The following is an 18,576-nucleotide window of genomic DNA, read 5'->3' on the forward strand; positions in this document are numbered from 1 at the left end:
TCTTTTCTGTTTCTTCTCTTGCTCTCTTCTCTCACGGTTTGCTGGCTTTCTTTAGTGATATCGTTGGATTTCTTTCTCTTTATTTTTTTGCATATCTATTACTGGTTTTTGATTTGTGGCCACCATCAGGTTTGTATATAACACCTTATGCATATGGTAGTCTACAGTATATTGATGGTCGCTTCAGTTTGAGCCCATTCTTTACTCTTCTCCCCCCTGTTTAGGTATGTGGTGTCATGCTTTACATCCTTTTATTTTGTGCATCCTCCTTGACTGATTTTTATAGACATACTCAATTTTACTGCTTTTGTGCTTCCTACTTTTCTTATTCCCACTTAGGGTCTTTCCTGCGGGAGGGTACCTGCAACCACTTAGACCGAGGCAGGCTGGATTGTGGGGGGCGAGGGGGATCTGCAGCCGGGGTGGGACACATGGGGTTAGCAAGGTTTGTACGTGTCTGTTGGGTGAGGGGACCTGGAGCGGAGGCCCGGCTGGAGGGGGCGGGCCTGCAGGGAAATGTGGCGGGCAGGGTGTGCTGTTAGCAAGACAGGCAGGGAGTCTGGTGACCTGCCGGTTCCCACAGGTGGCTGTGGGATATGTTGAGGTGCCAGATGCCCACCAGCTCCTTTGTTCCTGGAGGAGTCTCCCCGTGATCACTGTCCCTCTGTGACACGCTCTGAGATGAGTAAACAAATCTCCCTCTTGTAGGTCTCAGGAGCGTTTCCAACTGCTGCTTCTATGCTGTATGTCTGTGGGCTGTTTGTTGTACTATCTCTTTAAGGGAAGGGACTCAGTTTCCCAGAGCCAAGCCCACTCACTGACTTTTAAAGTTCCAGGTGTTGAGTCCTGCTGATGATAAGAACTCGTGAAGTTTGGCCCCCCTGGGTTTCAAAGCCAAATGTTAGGGGGATTCGTCTTCCTTGTGTGGTCTCTCCAGGGTCCTCTCCCCTCCATGCTCACAGGTCCCTCCCTCCCCTGGACAGTCTCTGGGGTCCATTTAGCTCCTGACTGCATCTCCACCCTTCCTACCCTCTTCGATGAGGCCTCTTCTCTGCCTTGACTTGTGGAGAGTCTGTTCTGCCAGACTCTGGGCCATTTTCTGGGTTATTTACACTGATGTGAGTGTTTTCTAGTTGTATCCATGGGATGAGGTGAGCCCAGGATCCTCCTACTCAGCTACCTTCCCTGGAAGCCCTCTCTCAGGGCTCAATTTGAAAGCCACAGACTCCTACCTGACTCTCTTTGCATTATCACAGTCTGTTTTTACATGTTTATTTCTTAGTGTCTGTGATGGACACTGCTGGGCGCTTCCCCCCTTCTCTCTTTTTTTTTTAATGTTTATTTATTTTTAAGAGATGGAGAGACAGAGTGTGAGTGGGGAAGGGGCAGAGAGAGAGAGGGAGACATAGAATCCGAAGCAGGCTCCAGGCTCTGAGCTGTCAGTACAGAGCCCAGTGCAGGGCTCGAACCCACCACCTGTGAGATCATGACCTGAACCGAAGTCGGACGCTTAACCGACTGAGCCACCCAGGCGCCCCACTTCCCCCCTTCTTAAGAGTACTGTAGTTTTTGTTTAGGTAGCTTTTCCTTCCAGGAAGCCCATGTGTCTCAGGGCTTCCCCTCCTTGGGTTCCAGACAGGGCCTGCTTTGTCTGGGGATAATCCCATTCTCCTTGGCCTGTTTTCCAACTAGGAACACAAGTAGCTATGCAATGATGACATTCTCATGATGACAGGGATTGGATGATCAGGAATGGGTGACCCGATTTGCATCAATGAAATAACTGCTGGGGGGTGGGAATAGAAGATGAGTTTCTGAACATTACTGCCTTGAGAAAGCCTGCCTGGAGCTACGGCCACACAGCTGAGGGAATCCCAGAGAAATGGAGCTGGAGATACTGGCTAAGTCACAGCCCACTCAGTTACTGGACTTTGTCACGGGAGCCAACGCATTTTGTTGTGAAGTTAGTTTGAGTTGGGTTTCTTCTTTCTGCAGTGGGGAGGAAATACACCTAAGGACCTTCGGTCCCTAACCACTCCCCACCCCTTACCCCGTCTCCTCTATTATCACCTCCTTCCTGTCTTCATATCCCTTCCTGATAGGGAAAAATCTGTTAAAAGATGGCCGACAAGACTGATAGGGAAATTCCAGTCCCCGACCGAAGAACCCCCTTCTGGGTTCTTCTTCCTGCCCTGCTTGCCCAAATGCCAAATTACTCCTAATGGGGAATGCGGAAATAATAGACTGTAAATTGTTCCCTCTGCTTACGCTCGGGGCTCAGACCTCTGGAGAGTGATCTCCCCTGAGCCCGCTGGTGTGAAATCAACCTCCTGCCTTTCAACATCTCTGGGTGCTGCTTGGTTCTTCCACTGGGCGATCAGACCAGGTTCTGTAACATTTGGTTCTCTGACCGGGAAACCCAACCGTGGTGGCCCGTTGTTGCCATCGGTTTGGGAAAATGGCGAGGTGGTGATGGAGCAAGGAATTGCAATGGAGAAGGCGCGCCCTGCCTGATTTTCGGCAATCTGCTCGGTGGCTTCAGGCTGGCCCCCCTCCACCGTTCCCGCTGGACTAGAGGAGACTTGGCAGGTGACGACCTGGACCCGACGTCAGATACCGGTAAGGCCTGGGACCCAATTCTGTCCTGTCCAGCCCACCCACAGGGGTGGAAGCGGGACCTGATCACTCCCCGGAGACCTCAAGTGGTCTCACCTGTCGGAATTCTGTGGGAGGGAATGTCATAACCTCTGGTGTGTATGTGAGCGTGAGTGTGCGACTCGGTCTGGCTTGCCTGCCGAGTTCAGTTCTGTGGCTCCATGCGCGGGCACCCTTACGGTCCCCAAAAGTCCATGGAGTCTGAGTGGGCCCATCTGCGATTCTGTGGTGAACGGCACGCAGCCCATGGCGGCATCGGAATAGTTTCCAGTCGTGTCACAAAGCTGAGACCGCTATGGCTAAGTGTCACCTAAGTTCCTTTGGGATACAGCCAGATAGGCATCTGACTGGCCTCCTCATTAAAGGGGGCACCCCTACTCCTCTGTCTTTGCAATTCCTTCTCACGGGAACACTATGGGGTGTGACAGAGCAAAAAAGGGGTTTTCGGGAGACTACGGAATTAAGATGACCCCCAGCAAGTTAAGGACCCTATGTAACTTGGAATGGCCCACTTTTGGTGTAGGATGACTCTCGGAGGGAACCTTAGATGTCCTAACGGTTCGCCATGTCTGGCGTGTTTTCATCTGGGACCCAGGTCACCCTGATCAGTTCTCGTATATTGACTCCTGGTTAGGGATTGCCCAAACCCTTCCCCCTTGGGTAAGATTTACCTGCAACAAACAGGGACAGGCTAGGGTCTTAGATGCCTCGACAAAGCAGCCCAAGGAAGGTCAACAGAAGGCCCGACCTCCACAAATTCTTGCCAGTGATCTACAGGAAGAACCAATCTTGTCCCCAAACCCCCCCGTTCCCAATACTTCGCCACCTTCAGTCTCCCCACCACCTCTGGACTCAGCAGGTCCTCTCTCCCCCCGGACCAGCTGCCAGATTGCGCCCTTGGCCAGGTGCAGGAACTCTCCAGACGCCGGTCCACATCTGCCAGTACCAAGAGGCTCTCCTCTGGGGGATCTGAGCAGGGGCTAAGAAGCCCATGAGTATGCCCAGAAGCTAGGGGAATCCCCTGGGGATTATTATGGGAGGCTCTACAAGGCTTATGATGTTTACACCCCATTTGATCCTGAGGCACAAGAGAGCTGCCAAAAGGGGGGAGGCCCAGAACCTCCTTAGCAAGGGATCAGTGCGCCTACTGCAAGGAGAAAGGATGTTGAAAGAATAAATATCCCAACTGGGGAAAGTCCCAGAAACCCAGCCGATATGCAGAAGAACGCTGCAGGAAAGACCTCATAGGCCTAATAGGAGTAGATTCAGATTGAAGGGGACTGGGCTCACTTCTTGGCCCCCATGGGCCCATGGTCAAAATGAAAGTAGGGGGCCAAACTATGACTTTTATGTGAATTCGGGGGCCACATGGTACAGCATGAATTCCTCTATCTACCTGAGTGCCCTATCCCTCTCCTCGGCTGGGATGTATTCTCAAAGCTGGGGGCCCAAATAACCTTTGAGCCAATGGGATGCACCAGCCTCCGACTGGATCCAAATGAAGGTTATTCTTCGCCTAGGCCCAACCAAGTGGCCCGTCCGAATTCAGGACTGCCTTCTCCACTGTATGGGCCGAGGACAGCCCCCCCAGACTTGCCCACAACCGGGCCCTCGTCATTGTAGAGTTAATCCCAGGGGCTCAACCTCAGAGACAGTGGCAATACCCCCACCACAAGAGATAAGGGCGGGCATCCAAGAACACCTGACCAGACTCAAGCAGGCATGCTGGTTGAATGCCAATCACTGGGAACACCCCACTCTTGCCAGTCAAGAAGCCGGGAGGAGTGTACTGACCGATCCAAGACCTATGGGTTATCAACAAAGTGACTGTCTCCTTGCACTTGGTGTTCCTGAACCTGTACACCCTCCTCAGCCAGATCCCAGGCTCTATCAGATAATTTACTTGCCTAGACTTAAAGGATGCCTTCTTCTGCCTCCACTTGGCCCCCAGAGCCAACCCTTGTTTGCCTTCGAATGGACCGAACTAGACACAGGGCGTCAGATGAAACTGATTTGGACGCGCCTCCCACAGGGGTTTAAAAACTCGCCTGCCTTCTTTGGGGAGGCACTGACCGGAGACCTCGCCAGCTTTCCAAGGGAGGACACACGTTGCACCCTTCTCTAGTATGTGGATGACCTCCTCCTTGCCAGCAATACCCGAGAGAAATGTACAGAGGGCATAAGGGCCCTCCTCCAACTCCTGTTGTCTGGGTGTCATGAAAAAAGGCACAGATCTGCCAACAGCAAGTCCAATACTTAGGCTTGCTCCTCACCCATGGACAAAGAGCTCTAGGGCCGGAGAGAAAAAGATCATTACCTCCCTACCCCAGCCCCAAACTAAGAGGGGATTACAAGAATTCCTGGGGGCTGCAGCATTCTGCCGGATCTGGATTTCTGGATTCTCCGCAATAACAAGACCCCTCTTATAATCTCTTGGTAGGGCCGGATCGAGAGCCCCTGTCTGGACAGAGGAGGCCTAAGCCGCCTTCCTAGAGACAAAGGCCGCCTTGGGGTAGGCACCAGCCCTTGGCCTGCCAGACATAGAAAAGCCTTCTAATCTCTTTGTGCATTAGGTGGAAAAGGTCTCCCTTGGGGTTCTCACACACACCATTGGCCCTTGGCAACGACCAATAGCATACCTGTTGAAGAGGCTGGACCCAGTGGTGGCAGGATGGCCACCGTGCCTTAAGGCGCTATCGGCTACAGTTCTGCTCATTAAGAAGGCAGATAAACTCACCCTGGAACAACTAGACGTCAAGGTACCTCATGCTATTGTGTCTCTCATGAACACTCACAGACACTGCTTCCTTCCCAACTCTTGGCTAACACAATACCAGGGCCTCCTCTATGAGAATCCATGGGTCACTCTTGAAACAGTGTGGACGCTGAACCCTGAAACTTTCCTACTTCTGAGGAAGGGACACCAGATCATGACTGTTCCGAGATGACTGATGAAGTATTCGCAAGCCACCCACATCTGCGTGACCAGGCCCTACAGAACCCAGGCCTCACCTTGTTCAGTGATGGTAGCAGTTTCATCACAGAGGGCATTTGAAAGGCAGGGTACACAATGACAACCACAGATGAAGTCCTAGAGGCCAATGCCCTACCTGTGGGATGGTCAGCACAACGGGCTGAATTCTATGCCTTAATCCGAGCCTTCACCATTAGGGTATGCGTATTCCTTTGGTTTTAGCTGTTTTGATTTACTTTATTTTAGGTACGCCTATTATAGCACAGAGTTGAGTTTTACTTTGTGAACGCATCTGAAACCTTTTAACAAGTGAATTAAACCTAATTACATGCTGTGATACAATGGCTGTGTTTATTTTCAGATCTGTCATAATATTTTATGTTGTATTTGCTTTGTGTATTTGTCCTGCTTACTGGTTCTTTCAGAATGTGATATTTTGGGTCCTTTTAAAATGTGCATTAATATTTAGTAAAATTTATATTTTTATTCTAACGATTTCCTTTATACTAATACACCTATGTACTGCCCTTCATCCTCCTTTTCACTACTTAGGTTCTTATTATTTTTTAAGCTTTATAATAGTGGTTCTCAATGCAGGGGAGGGAAGGGGTGTGTGTGTGTGTGTGTGTGTGTGTGTGTGTGTGTATCAGTTTTGCTTCCCAGAAGATATCTGGCAATATCCGAAAACATTTTTTGGTTGTCACTGCTGGAGGAGGGTGCTACTGGCATCTAGTGGGTAGAAGCCAGGGATGCTTCTAAACGTTCTATAATTCACAGCACAGCCAAGCACTACAGAGAAAAGTGTCCACCCCAAACGTCAATGGTGCCAAGTATGAGAAACCTTTCTTTACGTGATCTTTTGACTCCAACCTCTTCTCTCTGTGGCCATCGGTGGGTTCATTTTACTTCCCCCCTTTCCTCTCCCTTCTCTTCCCATTAAAAAACGATTTCCACTTTGACAGACACATGGCATTTACATACTGTTCTTCTGTCTCTGTCGCCATCTTCATTTTAGATTTCAATATAATCACTTCTCAATACCAGCCTTTTTGCTGAAGTTCCTAGTTGGCACTTGGTTGGATGAAGCCTGTCCTCTCATTAGGAGACTTTTCAGGAAAGGCTCCTGAGTAAAATATTCCTGAGTTCTGGAATATTTAATACTGTTTCATAGTCTTAACAGTTACTGCCTGGATAATACTTGGCTCACATTTTCCCTTCAGCTGGGAAACACTGCTCCTCTCTTGTTTTGCTTACTGTGTGCTATTAGGAAGTCTGATGACCTGATTTTCTTTTCTTGCCACAGACTTATTTTTTAACCTGGAGGCCCAGAGAATGTTTTTTTCCCCCTTTAAAATATGGTCTTACTGGGGTATGTCCCAGATCTGGCCATTCTAGGATAATTTTCCCAGGAGCATGGTGGGCCTTTCAACATATAAGTTAATTATATGTATACGGTAATTTCTTTTTAAAAAAAAAAAATTTTTTTTTAACGTTTATTTTTGAGACAGAGAGAGAGCATGAACAGGGGAGGGTCAGAGAGAGGGAGACACAGAGTCCGAAACAGGCTCCAGGCTCCGAGCTGTCAGCACAGAGCCTGACACGGGGCTCAAACTCATGGACCGCGAGATCGTGACCTGAGCCGAAGTCGGCCGCTCAACCGACTGAACCACCCAGGCGCCCCTACGGTAATTTCTTTTAATTCTAGAAAGTTTTCTGAGAGCATAATTAAATTTTTGTTAACGTTTATTTATTTTGGGGGGGGGAGGGGCAGAGAGCGAGGAGACACAGAATCTGAGGCAGGCTTCAGCACAGAGCCTGACTCGGGGCTTGAACTCACGAACCGCGAGATCAGAGCTGAAGCACGTGACCCTGAGAGCATAATTTTAAATATTAATTCTGGTCTATTTATTTATGTTTCCTCCTTCAGGGATTTCTACTGCACATAAATCAGTTTATCTTTGTCTTCTGTATCTCACTTTCTTACCTTTTACTCCTTTGATTTTTGTTTTCTTACACATTTTAATTTTCTTCCCATATGCCCTTGATTATACTTTTTTTCCTGAATCTGTTGTCCCTTGGATACTTTGCAGTTTGGTCTTAATTTCTAAGATGTGTTTGTCCTTTTTTTTTTTTTGGTGAAAACTCTTATTTCGTATCTTCCTCTTGTATGCCTGTTTGCATTCCCCTGATGTGTGTTGTACTTAATATTTGCAATTGCTTGTTTAATTGTATTCAGCTAGTGTTGGAATGCTTTTTTAAACAAGTTTTTTGTGTCATCTCTACACCGTGGCAGCCACCATTCTACTTTCTGTTTCTATGGACTCATGCAGGATTTGTCTTGTTCATTTCACTGCTTCATTCCACTCAGTGCAGCGTTCTCAAGGTTCATGTATGTTGTAGCATGTGTCACAATCTCCTTCCTTTTTCAGGCTACTACACTGTGTATGCACCACATCTTGTGTCTCCATTCATCTGTCAGTCGACATTTGGGCTGCTACCACCCCTAAGCTGCGGCAGATAATGCTATGAGCCTGGGTGTGCGTACATCTCTTTGTGACCCTGCTTTTAGTTCTTTTGGATACATGCTCAGAAGAGGAAGTGCTGGATCACATAGTGGTCCATTTCTCGAGGAACCTCCATACTGTTTTCCACAGCGGCTGTACTACCTTACGTTCCCCCCAACACTCCACTGTGGCTCCACTTTCTCCACATGTTCACCAATGCTTGGTATATTCTGGCTTTTTTTTTTTTTTTAATGTTTATATATTTTTGAGAGAGAGACAGAGAGGGAGAGAGAGGGAGAGAGGACACAAGTGGGGGAGGGGCAGAGAGAGAGAGAGAGAGAGAGAGGGAGACACAGAATCCGAAGCAGGCTCCAGGCTCTGAACTGTCAGCACAGAGCCCGATGCGGGGCATGAACCCACAAACTGTGAGATCATGACCTGAGCTGAAGTCAGATGCTTAACCTATTGAGCTACCAAGGTCCCCTTTTTCTGTGTTTCTCACAGTCCTAATGGATGTGAGGTGGCATCTCACTGTGGTTTTGACTGCATTTCCCTAATGATGAGCGATGTTTTGCAACTTTAAATGCGCTTGTTGTTTATTTGTATATATTCTTTGGAAAAATGTCTGTTCAAGCCTTTTGCCCATTTTAACATCAGGTCTGTTTTTGTTGTTGAATTGTGGGAATTCTTTACATTTTGGGCGATATCAATCCCTTATCAGATGAGTTGCAAATATTTCTTCTGTAGGTTACCTTTTCACTCTGTTGATTGCGTGCTTTGAAGCAGTTTTTAGATTTGATGAAGTCCAATTACCTATTTTTTCTCTTGTTGCCTGTGCTTTTGGTGTCCTATCCAAGAAAGCATCGCCAAATTGGATGTCATGAAGCATTCCCCCATGCTTTCTTATAGGGCTTTTATATTTTAGGTCTTATATTTAGGTATGTGATCCATTTTGTGTTAATTTTTGTATATGGTAGGTTTCCACATTTCCACTCTTGGCTTCTGGCCCCAAATGTGTCTTTCCTTCCCTTCCCCAAGAAACATTTGCCCCCTAGCCATGAAAAAGGCCATTAGGATGTAAGAAACCAATGCAAAAATTTATATTTTATTTGAATTCAAAAAATTTAAAATTGCCTTCAAATTCAGGAAAGTACCATAATGCAGGACCCCAGGGGAAGCCTCATATACAGAGACAGATAAATTAAATGTATATACTGCAGACAAGCCAAGAAGGTGTGTAGATTACATATTTACAGTCCTTGATGTTTTCTGAAAACCATATTTATACATTTTATTACATTTACAAAAAAGGCTTCCACTACCGTTTACCTACAATAATGAAAAAAAAAGTACACCTTTTTTTTTCTTTTTTTGGTACTGTACAAACTTTGTATAATAAAAATATATCTCTGTACAAAAGATTTTTTTGTTTGTTTTTGTTTTACTTTTTTTTTTTTTTTTTTCCTCCTCATGGGATGGTGGTGGGTGTATGGTGTGGATGGCGAGTGAAGGCCTAGACTGCCCCGGTTCCTTCCGACCCTCTGGAGGTGGTGCAGGAATGCCGGAGGTGGGAAACGGTAATGCACAGCAGAGTGCTGGGCGCCCCCCCCCCCCCCCCCCCCCCCCCCCGGCATGTGCTCCTTGGGCATCTGTGGGGACACAGGGGAGGGGGTGGAGGCAGGGCTGGTGGAGGAGTCCACTGGTTGGTCTGGGAGGAGTGAAAGAAGGGAGGAAGGGAGCAGCCAAAGAACTTCCTGCATTTGTTTCCGGGAAAGAGAGATATGAGTGCGTGAGTGTGTGTGGCTGAGTTGGCCCTCTCCCGCCAAGCCCAGGGACGCTGTGACCCAGAGCGGGTGTGGGTGGCACGGGGCTCCCGCCATTGTCAGCCTCAGTCCCATCTGCTGGGAACTGACGCCTCTCGCTGTACTCGGCCCCTCTTACTGTGAGGCAGATCGTCTCATCTGTTGAAGAACAGGTGTCCCTGCCACTCCGCTCCCTTCCATTTCGATTTATTTCAGTATATGTGATATGAACATCTCAGGCCAGCATGTCACACGTGCACAGGTGCTTAAGCCCATAGGGACCTTCCCGAGGACAGAGAAAATGGCTCTAAATGCCACAGTTTGATTCCTAAACTTGCTAGTGTCCCAACAATACTTGTGTGGAATTCAATAAGGACCCAAGCACAGTGGAACTCAGAATTAATCAAATCTTCTCGCAAGGAGCTGGAGAGGTTGTGACTTTCATTCACTCCGTTCTTTCCGTTCAGGAGCTCCCAGGTCTTGTGTCTGCTGTAGCCAGGGGCTGCTGGGGGCCAAGGGGGCAGCACCAGCTCTAGGAGGTCCCTTTTCCTGAGGCTGCCCAGACGGAGGGAGAAGAGCCCAGACAGGACACACAGGTCCTCTGCCTGGCCCACCAGCCCCGGCCATAGTCCTACTATACAGATTCACCTGCTCCTCCCTGTATTTGGTGCCCCTTTAGACCTGGGTTTCTGGCAGCTGGTGTAGTGGACTTTGGGGTCAGACCCACCTGGGTTAGCATCCTGACTCCACACTTACGGTGTGGCTTACGTCTCTTCAGCCTTTCTGGGCTTCTGTTTTCTCATTTATAAAACAGGAATAACGATTCCTACATTTTGGGTTCTTGTAAGGTCTAGAAATGATACACCTAAAGTGTCAGGCACAGAGAAGAAACTCAACACAAGGCAGCCATGAGTTTTTGGACACTGGGATAGGCCTGCTCTGCTGTATCAGCACCTTCCCAATGCTGCCGATTCGGCATCTCCGTCTGGGCTACAGCCTCGCTTCTCTTCTCTTTGTCACTTGACAGCCAGACCTGACCTTAGACTCGAGGCCAGATTCCTGCTCTACCTCCCCCAACCCACCCTTCCTTCCCCAGTGCTGCTCAGGACCCAGAATGACTTTTTAACTCACTGGGTTTAGAAATCAATAAAATTCTGTTGGAAAAAATAAACTGATTTCCAAAGTACTTCTTAAGATGTTTTCCTGCCCTTGGGGTAATCCTTGCTGTCACTTTTGCAGGAGAACAGCCAGTTGCGGACGGCTGGTTTCTACACACTGACCACCTAACACACTCGCCGCCTCCTCACACAGGGCCGGCGGGGCGTGCAGCCTCCTCTTCACCTCTTCTCTGTGTTTGTGGGGAGCAGGGCGGGGGGGGCGTCTTTCACACACATTTCTCTTTTTTTAACTTCCGCGGTCTCTTCGCAGGACTCAAATGAAGGAGAGGCATGTGTGTCTGTGTGTGCTCGCGCCCCCCCCCCCACAGCCACAAGATGCTTTGCTGTTTTAAATCCATAAGCTTCCTGTGTCCGTCTGCAGCCCCTCTTCTGTACTGCCCCGAAGTCGGGGCCCAGCGGGAGTCTTCTCTGGGGTGGCGGGTGCAGGTGGTGGCGGGGTGAGGACCCAAGTCCCAGCAGTAGCAGACACGGGCAGAGAGACAGACGAAGATGGGCACCGGGCACTGTGCTCAGGGGGCTGACGGCCTGTCCCCTGGACAACTGGGGACAAACGGATCGCGCGGGGATTGTAAATGAGAGGGGCGGGCAGGGTGAGGTGGGGAGCAGAAGCAGGCGAGAGAAAAGAGGCAAAGCAAAGAGGAATAAAGGGGAAAGAAGGAAATTAGTTACCTTGACCTTTGATCTTCCCGAACCGAGAGCGGGTATAGGCGGGGAACACCCACAGCAGGACATACATTTTCCCAATACTGTCTTCTTCCCCTGGCGGTTCGACTTCCCCATTAGGCACAGAAGACCCCATGCCTAGGGGCCACCACAGTGGGCTCACTTAGGGGCCCAGGAAAATGTTTTTCAAGATCCAATTCTTTCAAAATCGGAATAATAATGGACCTGTAATAATCAGTCCGGACTGAGTTCTATTCAGCTTTGTAACAACACTGTTGTAAGGTACCATGTTTAATATACATTTTTTAATGGAAGAAAAGGGCCCATGAAAGCCCATAGCACAGCCCTGCACCCTGCCCCCTCACTCACTGACCCCACAGGCCTCCATGAATTGCCTTTCTGGGTTCTTATTTTAATTTCAGCTGTTCTTTTAGGCATTATTTGAATTTATCACCTAATTACTCGTTCTAAAGATGGGTGTGTGTGTTCACATGGTTTTTCGTACATCGCCTCCATGAACCAAGAGCAGCTTTCTCTGTGTTTTCGCTGTGCTCCTGCTCTGGGCAGGACAAGGTGGGCCCCTCGCCAGAAGAGCCCGCTGTGGAGAGCTGTGGGCTGGGCGGAATATTCAGAGGCCCTGAATGCTCATGATGAGTGATGCTGAGGGCTGCTGAACTGCACATGACCCAGAGGTGACACACTGTGCACACAGGCACGGGGACCCAGTGGAGCCTGAGGTAGGGAGCAGGGGTTGGGGTGGGGGGGGGGGGATATGCAGGTCAGAGGGCATTCTGGTTTCTTCCTTATATTGTTCAGTAATTCAGCAACTCGAAATTCAGAGTCATTACTGATCACTGGTGAGGCCTGATTTATGTCATCGGAAGGGATTTTACCTTTTCTTTTTTGCTTCTATTTGTATGAGTTCTGAGTAGGAAAAAGTACACAGGGATCATAGACATGAAACCTCAGAACTAATTCTGGAATTCTGGAATAATTTCTCTTCCTTTAAATGTTTGTTTCAGATGGATGTAAAAGGATGCAGAAAAGCTCAATAATTTCATTATTTGCACTCAATAGTTGCCTTTATGTATTCTGAAAATAATTTTCATCTCATGTATAAATTATCTCAATACCTACAATTTTAAGCTTAGACCCAAGCAAGAGAAATACTCTAGAGGAGAAAGTGGACTCAAAGAAGGAAGGGGAGAATTGGAGGCGGGCAGGGATCGTGTCAGCCCATCTATCATGCTCTAGGTGATGGCTAATTTGATATGTCAACCTGCCAAGGCTCTGGTTAAACACTAATTGTTTGGTCAAACTCCAGTCTAACTGTTGCTGTGAAGGAATTTTTTGGGTGTGTTAACATTTACATCAGTAGACTGAGTGAAGCAGATTACCCACCCCACGGAGGTGGGCCTCATCCAATCAGTTGAACGCCCGAGAAGAAAAGATTGAAGTCCCTGAAGAGAAAGGAATTCTGTCTCCGTATGGCCATTGGATCAAGATTAAATCAACTCCTGATGGAATTTCCAGCCTGCAGGCCTGCCCTGCGGATTTCAGACTTGCCAGGCCCACAATCATGTGAACCAGTTCCTTAAACTAAATCTCTCTCTCTCTCCCTGTATATATACAATATACATGTGTCTCTATATGGATATCTCTATATATCTAGATATACGTATACATACATCTTTCTATGTGGATATAGATATTTAGATGTTTATAGAGAGATAAGCATATATGTGTATATACATATACACACATAGATAGGTATGTATATCTTAGGTATGTGTTATGTGTGTATACATCTCTCTCTCTCTCTCTCTGGAGACCCCTCACTAATACATTCCGCTTAGATATTTTGCCAAGCCCAAAGGGCTAAGAGCACAGTCTCTGGAGTCCGCCTGCCTGGGGTTGGATGGATTGGATTGTGACCCTGCTACTTATTAGGCGTGTGATCTTGGCCAAATGAATTCCTTTCTCTACCTTGTTTTCCCATCTAATGGGGATAATGACAGGGCACAGGGAAGCGCCCCGCTCAGGGCCTGGCGCCCCGCGGCACTCAGGGCATAGGCTCCTCCCACTGGACGCGGCTGTGGGAGCGCGTGTCTCAGCGCAAGCCCACTACGCGACTGCCTCCCACGCCCCCTCTCACCGGCTGCCGGAGGCGGGGCTCTCGGTGGCGGCGGCGGTGGCAGCCAGGCCTGGTGGCTATACGGCTGTGCACACTGTACTGACTGTGAACTCCGCCTCGGTGGCCATGATGTCTGTGGGCTGGATGTTGCGGTCGTACATTGGGTTCTCAAATGTGGCCCGAACGTTTGTGTTCTCGTGGCCGGCGTAGCCATTGAATGGAACTTTGGGTCTTCTCCTGGGAATGAGAGAGAGAGAGTGACCAAAACGTCAAAAGAGGGAGAGGCTCAGGGGTGTGAACGGGGAGAGGGAGGGAGTAGGAAGTTCTACTTCCTTTCCCAAGATGACAGCTCTCCTGGGCCGGGGAGGCTGTGGGCGGGCTGGGGTGGGTGATGGGCCTGCATGCCCCCCTCCCCCCATGCCGCCTTCTTCCCCTGTACCTGTGCTTGTAGAGATACAGCACGAAGCCTGCAATGATGAGGGCGACGAAAGGCACCAGGATTGCGGCTGCCACCGAGCTGCTGTTGGAAGCAAAGTGGCGGCCGATGGACTCGGGGTCGGACTCCAGCAGCCTGAGGTCTGCAAAGTCCCAGAGCATAAACCTCAGCTCACAGACACACGATCTGAGGGGACGGCCCCAGCGGGAGGTGTGGCCGTGTCTAGGGATGTCACCTTCTGCAGCTGCCTCCCCCCACACTCAGACATTCCCCGGGGAGAAGACTCCCCACACCCTCAGTCCCTCAGGTCATATGCAAAGGACAGCCATCAGTCCTGGGGGAGCCCATCTGCCAGAGAACCTAAAGCCGTGTGGCAGGATAAAATCTTACCAGGGTGTTGCCCTTCAGAAGTTTTGAAACTTCTTTTGTCTACCAGAGCCTTTTATCAGATAGAAGCTTACAAGGAAGCCACAACGCAAAACAGGTGAGGGCGAGCTACTCTGGTGGTGGTGTTGGGGGGGGGGGGGGGGGACAGGAGATGCTGAGCAGCCTGGGGACTGTCTCCCCTCCTCTGTTCTGGCCCTCCCAGCACAAGGCTGGGAGGACTCTGGAGACCATGGGGAGGCAACACTGCCTGCTTAGTGGCTCCAAGAGGGCACAGGTCTGCCTCGGGAGACAGGGAGTCAGCGGTGAAGGCCAACTCTGGTGTGTGGCGCTGAGGGGCCAGGGGACCGAGGGACTGCGTGCATCGGGAGGAGACAGAGGTCTTACTCCACACTGCTCACAAGGGGGAGCTAAGAATACCTCTGGGGCAGGAACAGTGTGGAGTGGGAACCAGGGAAACAGATTTCTGCTTAAGACAAGGAGAAGCTTCCTGAAGGTCAGAGCAGCGAGAAAGGCAGGCAGAGCCCCTGGGAATGGTGGGTGTCAGTACCCAGATGTGTGGAACTGACCCTTGAGCACCCATGACTGCCTCCTGCCTCCCCTTCCACCACTTCTGAGAAGCCAGGTGCCCTCCTCCGACTAGAGTCTGAGGCTCTGACCGGGAGGCTCTGGGTCAAGGCCAGCGAGGAAGTGAGGACACTGGATGCCAATGATGTGTAGCAGTCAGGGTAAAGATGCTAGGGGAGAACCATCTTCCGGGACTGCTCGGGGTTGGAAAGGGCACTGTGAGTAAAGGCACTCCTGATAACCCCACGTCTGCTTGTTCGGGGGTGTCTGTGTGATGCCCGAGGGCTGGCTGGGTGGTGTTGCTGGCAGCTGTATCTGAGACCCAACGTCCCTTAAGCTGGGGGTCTCAACTTGAGGCTGGGCCTTGACACGGTTTGGCAAAGATTGAGCGTATTATGTCTATGCGCTTGTTTCTGGGGACATATTCTATAGCCTTTATCAGAATCTCAAAGGTGGCCTTGGCCCCCAAATGGTTAAGGACCCCTGGATCTGGCTGTTGAACGTCAATCCCTTGCCCCAGCACTCAAGTGTCTCCCCTGCGCCACGAGCACACCCTTCCAGAGGCCCAATGCTAGTTACCAAGTCTTTGAAAGCCGAACTGTCCAAAGCCTTGGCCCTTGACGGAGCCTTGGTAGATGAAGGTACCTCCGGGGGACTCTGAGGAGACCTGTGAGGGTGAGGGCAGAGGCAGTGAGATGGGGGCATTGGACACAAAGCCCGTGTGCTGCTCAGCTGAGGGCATGCTTTAGGATGTTTGGCTACTGCACGCCTCCCAGCTCCTACTCCATCCCCAAGGTGGGGTCCTCCATCCACTGTGCTCTAGGCGGACTGCGCCATCTGTGCCCCAAACCACGCACGGGTGGCCACAGAAGTAGGCCTGATGGTTGGCTGTTGTCCTAAGCTGCTCCAGCGGCTTGGCCCTCCAGAGCTCTATTTGCTTCTAGCCCATGGCCTGTACTCCTAGCCCCATCCATCTCCTAACTTTGACCCCTGTTCTCTATGGCGACCCTCCCAGCATGGTAGGGTCTGTTGTTCTTGCACGGCTTTTGGACTACTGCTATTGAAGCAGCCGGGTCTTCGCTACCCAATGGGGTATCCAAGGGGGGTCCACAGGATACTCTCAAGAATACCAAGGAACTAACCGGATGTGCCAGCCCTTGGGGGAAGCCACTTGCTTCTCCTTACATGTTTAAGTAAGCTCTATGCCCAGCGTGGGGCTTGAACTCATGACCCTGAGATCAAGAGTCTCATGCTGTACTGACTGAGCCAGCCAGGTGCCCCTCTCCTTATGTATTTGAAAAGCAAAGTCACAAATCCACAGTCGTCCACCTGCTGTCTTGTCCCTGAGGATGCACCCTGACTCCTCAGCTCTCTGCTACTCTGGCCTCTGTGACCTCTCCCTCCTTCCCGGCCTTCCATTTCTAGCATCAAAGATCCAAGACAGGGAAGCCAAGGGTGTGATACGTGACATGATGCTCAACTCCCCTCCTGTGAAATTGGAAGAGGAGCATCACTGTGGACCTGCCTTCTGCCTTCAGAATGCCCTAGAATGCGCTAAGTCTTCCCCCACAAGAGAAGGCAAGGAAGCTGTGTATCCTCCCCTATGTCTTGGTCTTCTAGCTGTGTTAAATCATCTGTAATCCGCATCCTCAAATGTGAGTGGATATTTGAGGTAGTCACCCGGGACCCACCACCTTTTCCCATGTCCCGGCACCATGTCATTACCTCCAGCTTGCTTGAATTCACTCTTACACCGCTGACCTCTAGTTCCTTGCTTTCTGCTCTAACATCAGAACCTACTGCCTATCACTCAGATGTGCTGGCCCTCTGGACACTCAGCCTCCTGGTCCCTTTATCTTTTCCTTTACCCACTTCACGAGCAGGCGAGGGCTCCCTTGCTCCCTGTCCTCGTCCCAAAGAACCCCCCCCCCCCCCCAAGTTTCCATGTTGATCCTACGAGTTTCCACTCTCTTCTCCCCCATTCCCTGCCAGTGATCTGGGAATCAGGGGTGGGGATAGGGCACAGGGAGGTCAAGGGCAGATTTTGCTGAACTTACATGCCCATCTAAAGCCCAGTGGTCATCTTTGAACTTATTCACAAAGATCTCCGCAGGTCCTGTGATCTGGTAAACCTGGAGCAGGAGATGGAAATCTTCTTTCTTGTAAATTCCTGGGAAAAGAAAGTTCAGAGAGCAGACTAAAGATCTGGAAAAATCCCCAAACCCATATTCGTGGGGATGTGGGTGTGACTGTCCTGGTGAAATTTCACATGTAGATGTTGATATAAATATTCCATGCATAACCATAAGTAGGTAAGTATAGTGTTGCCCATGAGTTTGTGTGGGCTGAATGAGAGGATGTGCACGAATGTGTAAATGTGTGTTACTGACCACTAAATCACTGGCCTGTGATTGTGACCCTTTTAAAACATGCACATGGCGGAATAAAGTGAATAGGACTTTGGATACATTAATGTGTCAGTTAACACACGAGTATGTTTTACAATTCGGTGGGTGTGGGAATGCAGGAGGCACGTACACGGGGTTATGTGCACATCTTTATGACTATGTCTTACAGCAGATGAGTGAAACTGACTGCTCAGCTGTGCTGGTGTGTGCATGCATGAATGGGCGGATATGAGTGCACGTGGGTTGTGTATTAACATGTGCCTTCATTTGCTCACGCATGCCTTTATCTTTGCATTTGTTTTCTGAGAGATTTAGTTTTCTGATTATAGGAAGATTGAAAATTGGGGAAATTTTGGAAAATGCAGAGATGCAGGAAGAAAATCACAATCATTCCTGATATCACTAAGAAATTGCCCCTGTTCACGTTTTGGTGTAATTACTTCCAGCTTTCTTTCTTATGAATATAATTTTTCCTTTAAAAACTGGAGTCACATTTAACGTGCACTACGATAGGTCCATTTTCCCCCAAACTGGCAAGCTATTTTATCTATCAGATCTCTTATAATTAATACATCCATTTCATTAATTTTGGACAATTTTCTCCTTCCAGTTTTGATATGATACAAATGGCCCCGTTATGTGAACATCCTTTATTCATAAATGTTTGACTCCCTCCATAGCTACTTTTTAAGAAAAAAATTCCTAGAAATATAATTAATGGGTTCACTCATTTTCAAAGATCTTGACACAAGTTTCCAAACTGTTTTCTAGAATTGCACTGTTTCATACTTTGGCCCTCACCGCATCAGTGTCTTCACTTGACCTTGACCAGCACTAAAGTTTGTCACTTAAAAAAAAAATCTTAGTGGGA

General features: G+C 49.2%; 1 protein-coding gene across 5 annotated transcripts in view; it reads right to left on the bottom strand.

Moving 5' to 3' along the window:
• Window positions 1–9,222: 9,222 nt before the first annotated feature.
• CSMD2 (CUB and Sushi multiple domains 2) overlaps window positions 9,223–18,576 on the bottom strand; it is a 602,428-nt gene continuing 593,074 nt past the window's right edge. For 3 of the 5 annotated variants that reach the window (XM_086716392.1, XM_086716389.1, XM_086716388.1), the window contains 5 exons: window positions 17,355–17,467; window positions 15,877–15,964; window positions 14,350–14,430; window positions 13,932–14,147; window positions 9,223–11,653 (listed from right to left, as the gene is read on the bottom strand). In XM_086716392.1, coding sequence (XP_086572518.1) covers window positions 11,442–11,653; window positions 13,932–14,147; window positions 14,350–14,430; window positions 15,877–15,964; window positions 17,355–17,467 — 710 coding nt within the window. In that variant the 3' untranslated portion in view covers window positions 9,223–11,441. Of the gene's footprint in view, window positions 11,654–13,931; window positions 14,148–14,349; window positions 14,489–15,876; window positions 15,965–17,354; window positions 17,468–18,576 lie in introns of all 5 variants that reach the window. The other 2 variants (XM_086716391.1, XM_086716390.1) reach the window with 1 other exon arrangement.

The sequence above is a fragment of the Puma concolor genome, chromosome C1 (assembly GCF_028749965.1).
Source record: "Puma concolor isolate L17-30 chromosome C1, mPumCon1.1.hap2, whole genome shotgun sequence".
NCBI lineage: Eukaryota > Metazoa > Chordata > Mammalia > Carnivora > Felidae > Puma > Puma concolor.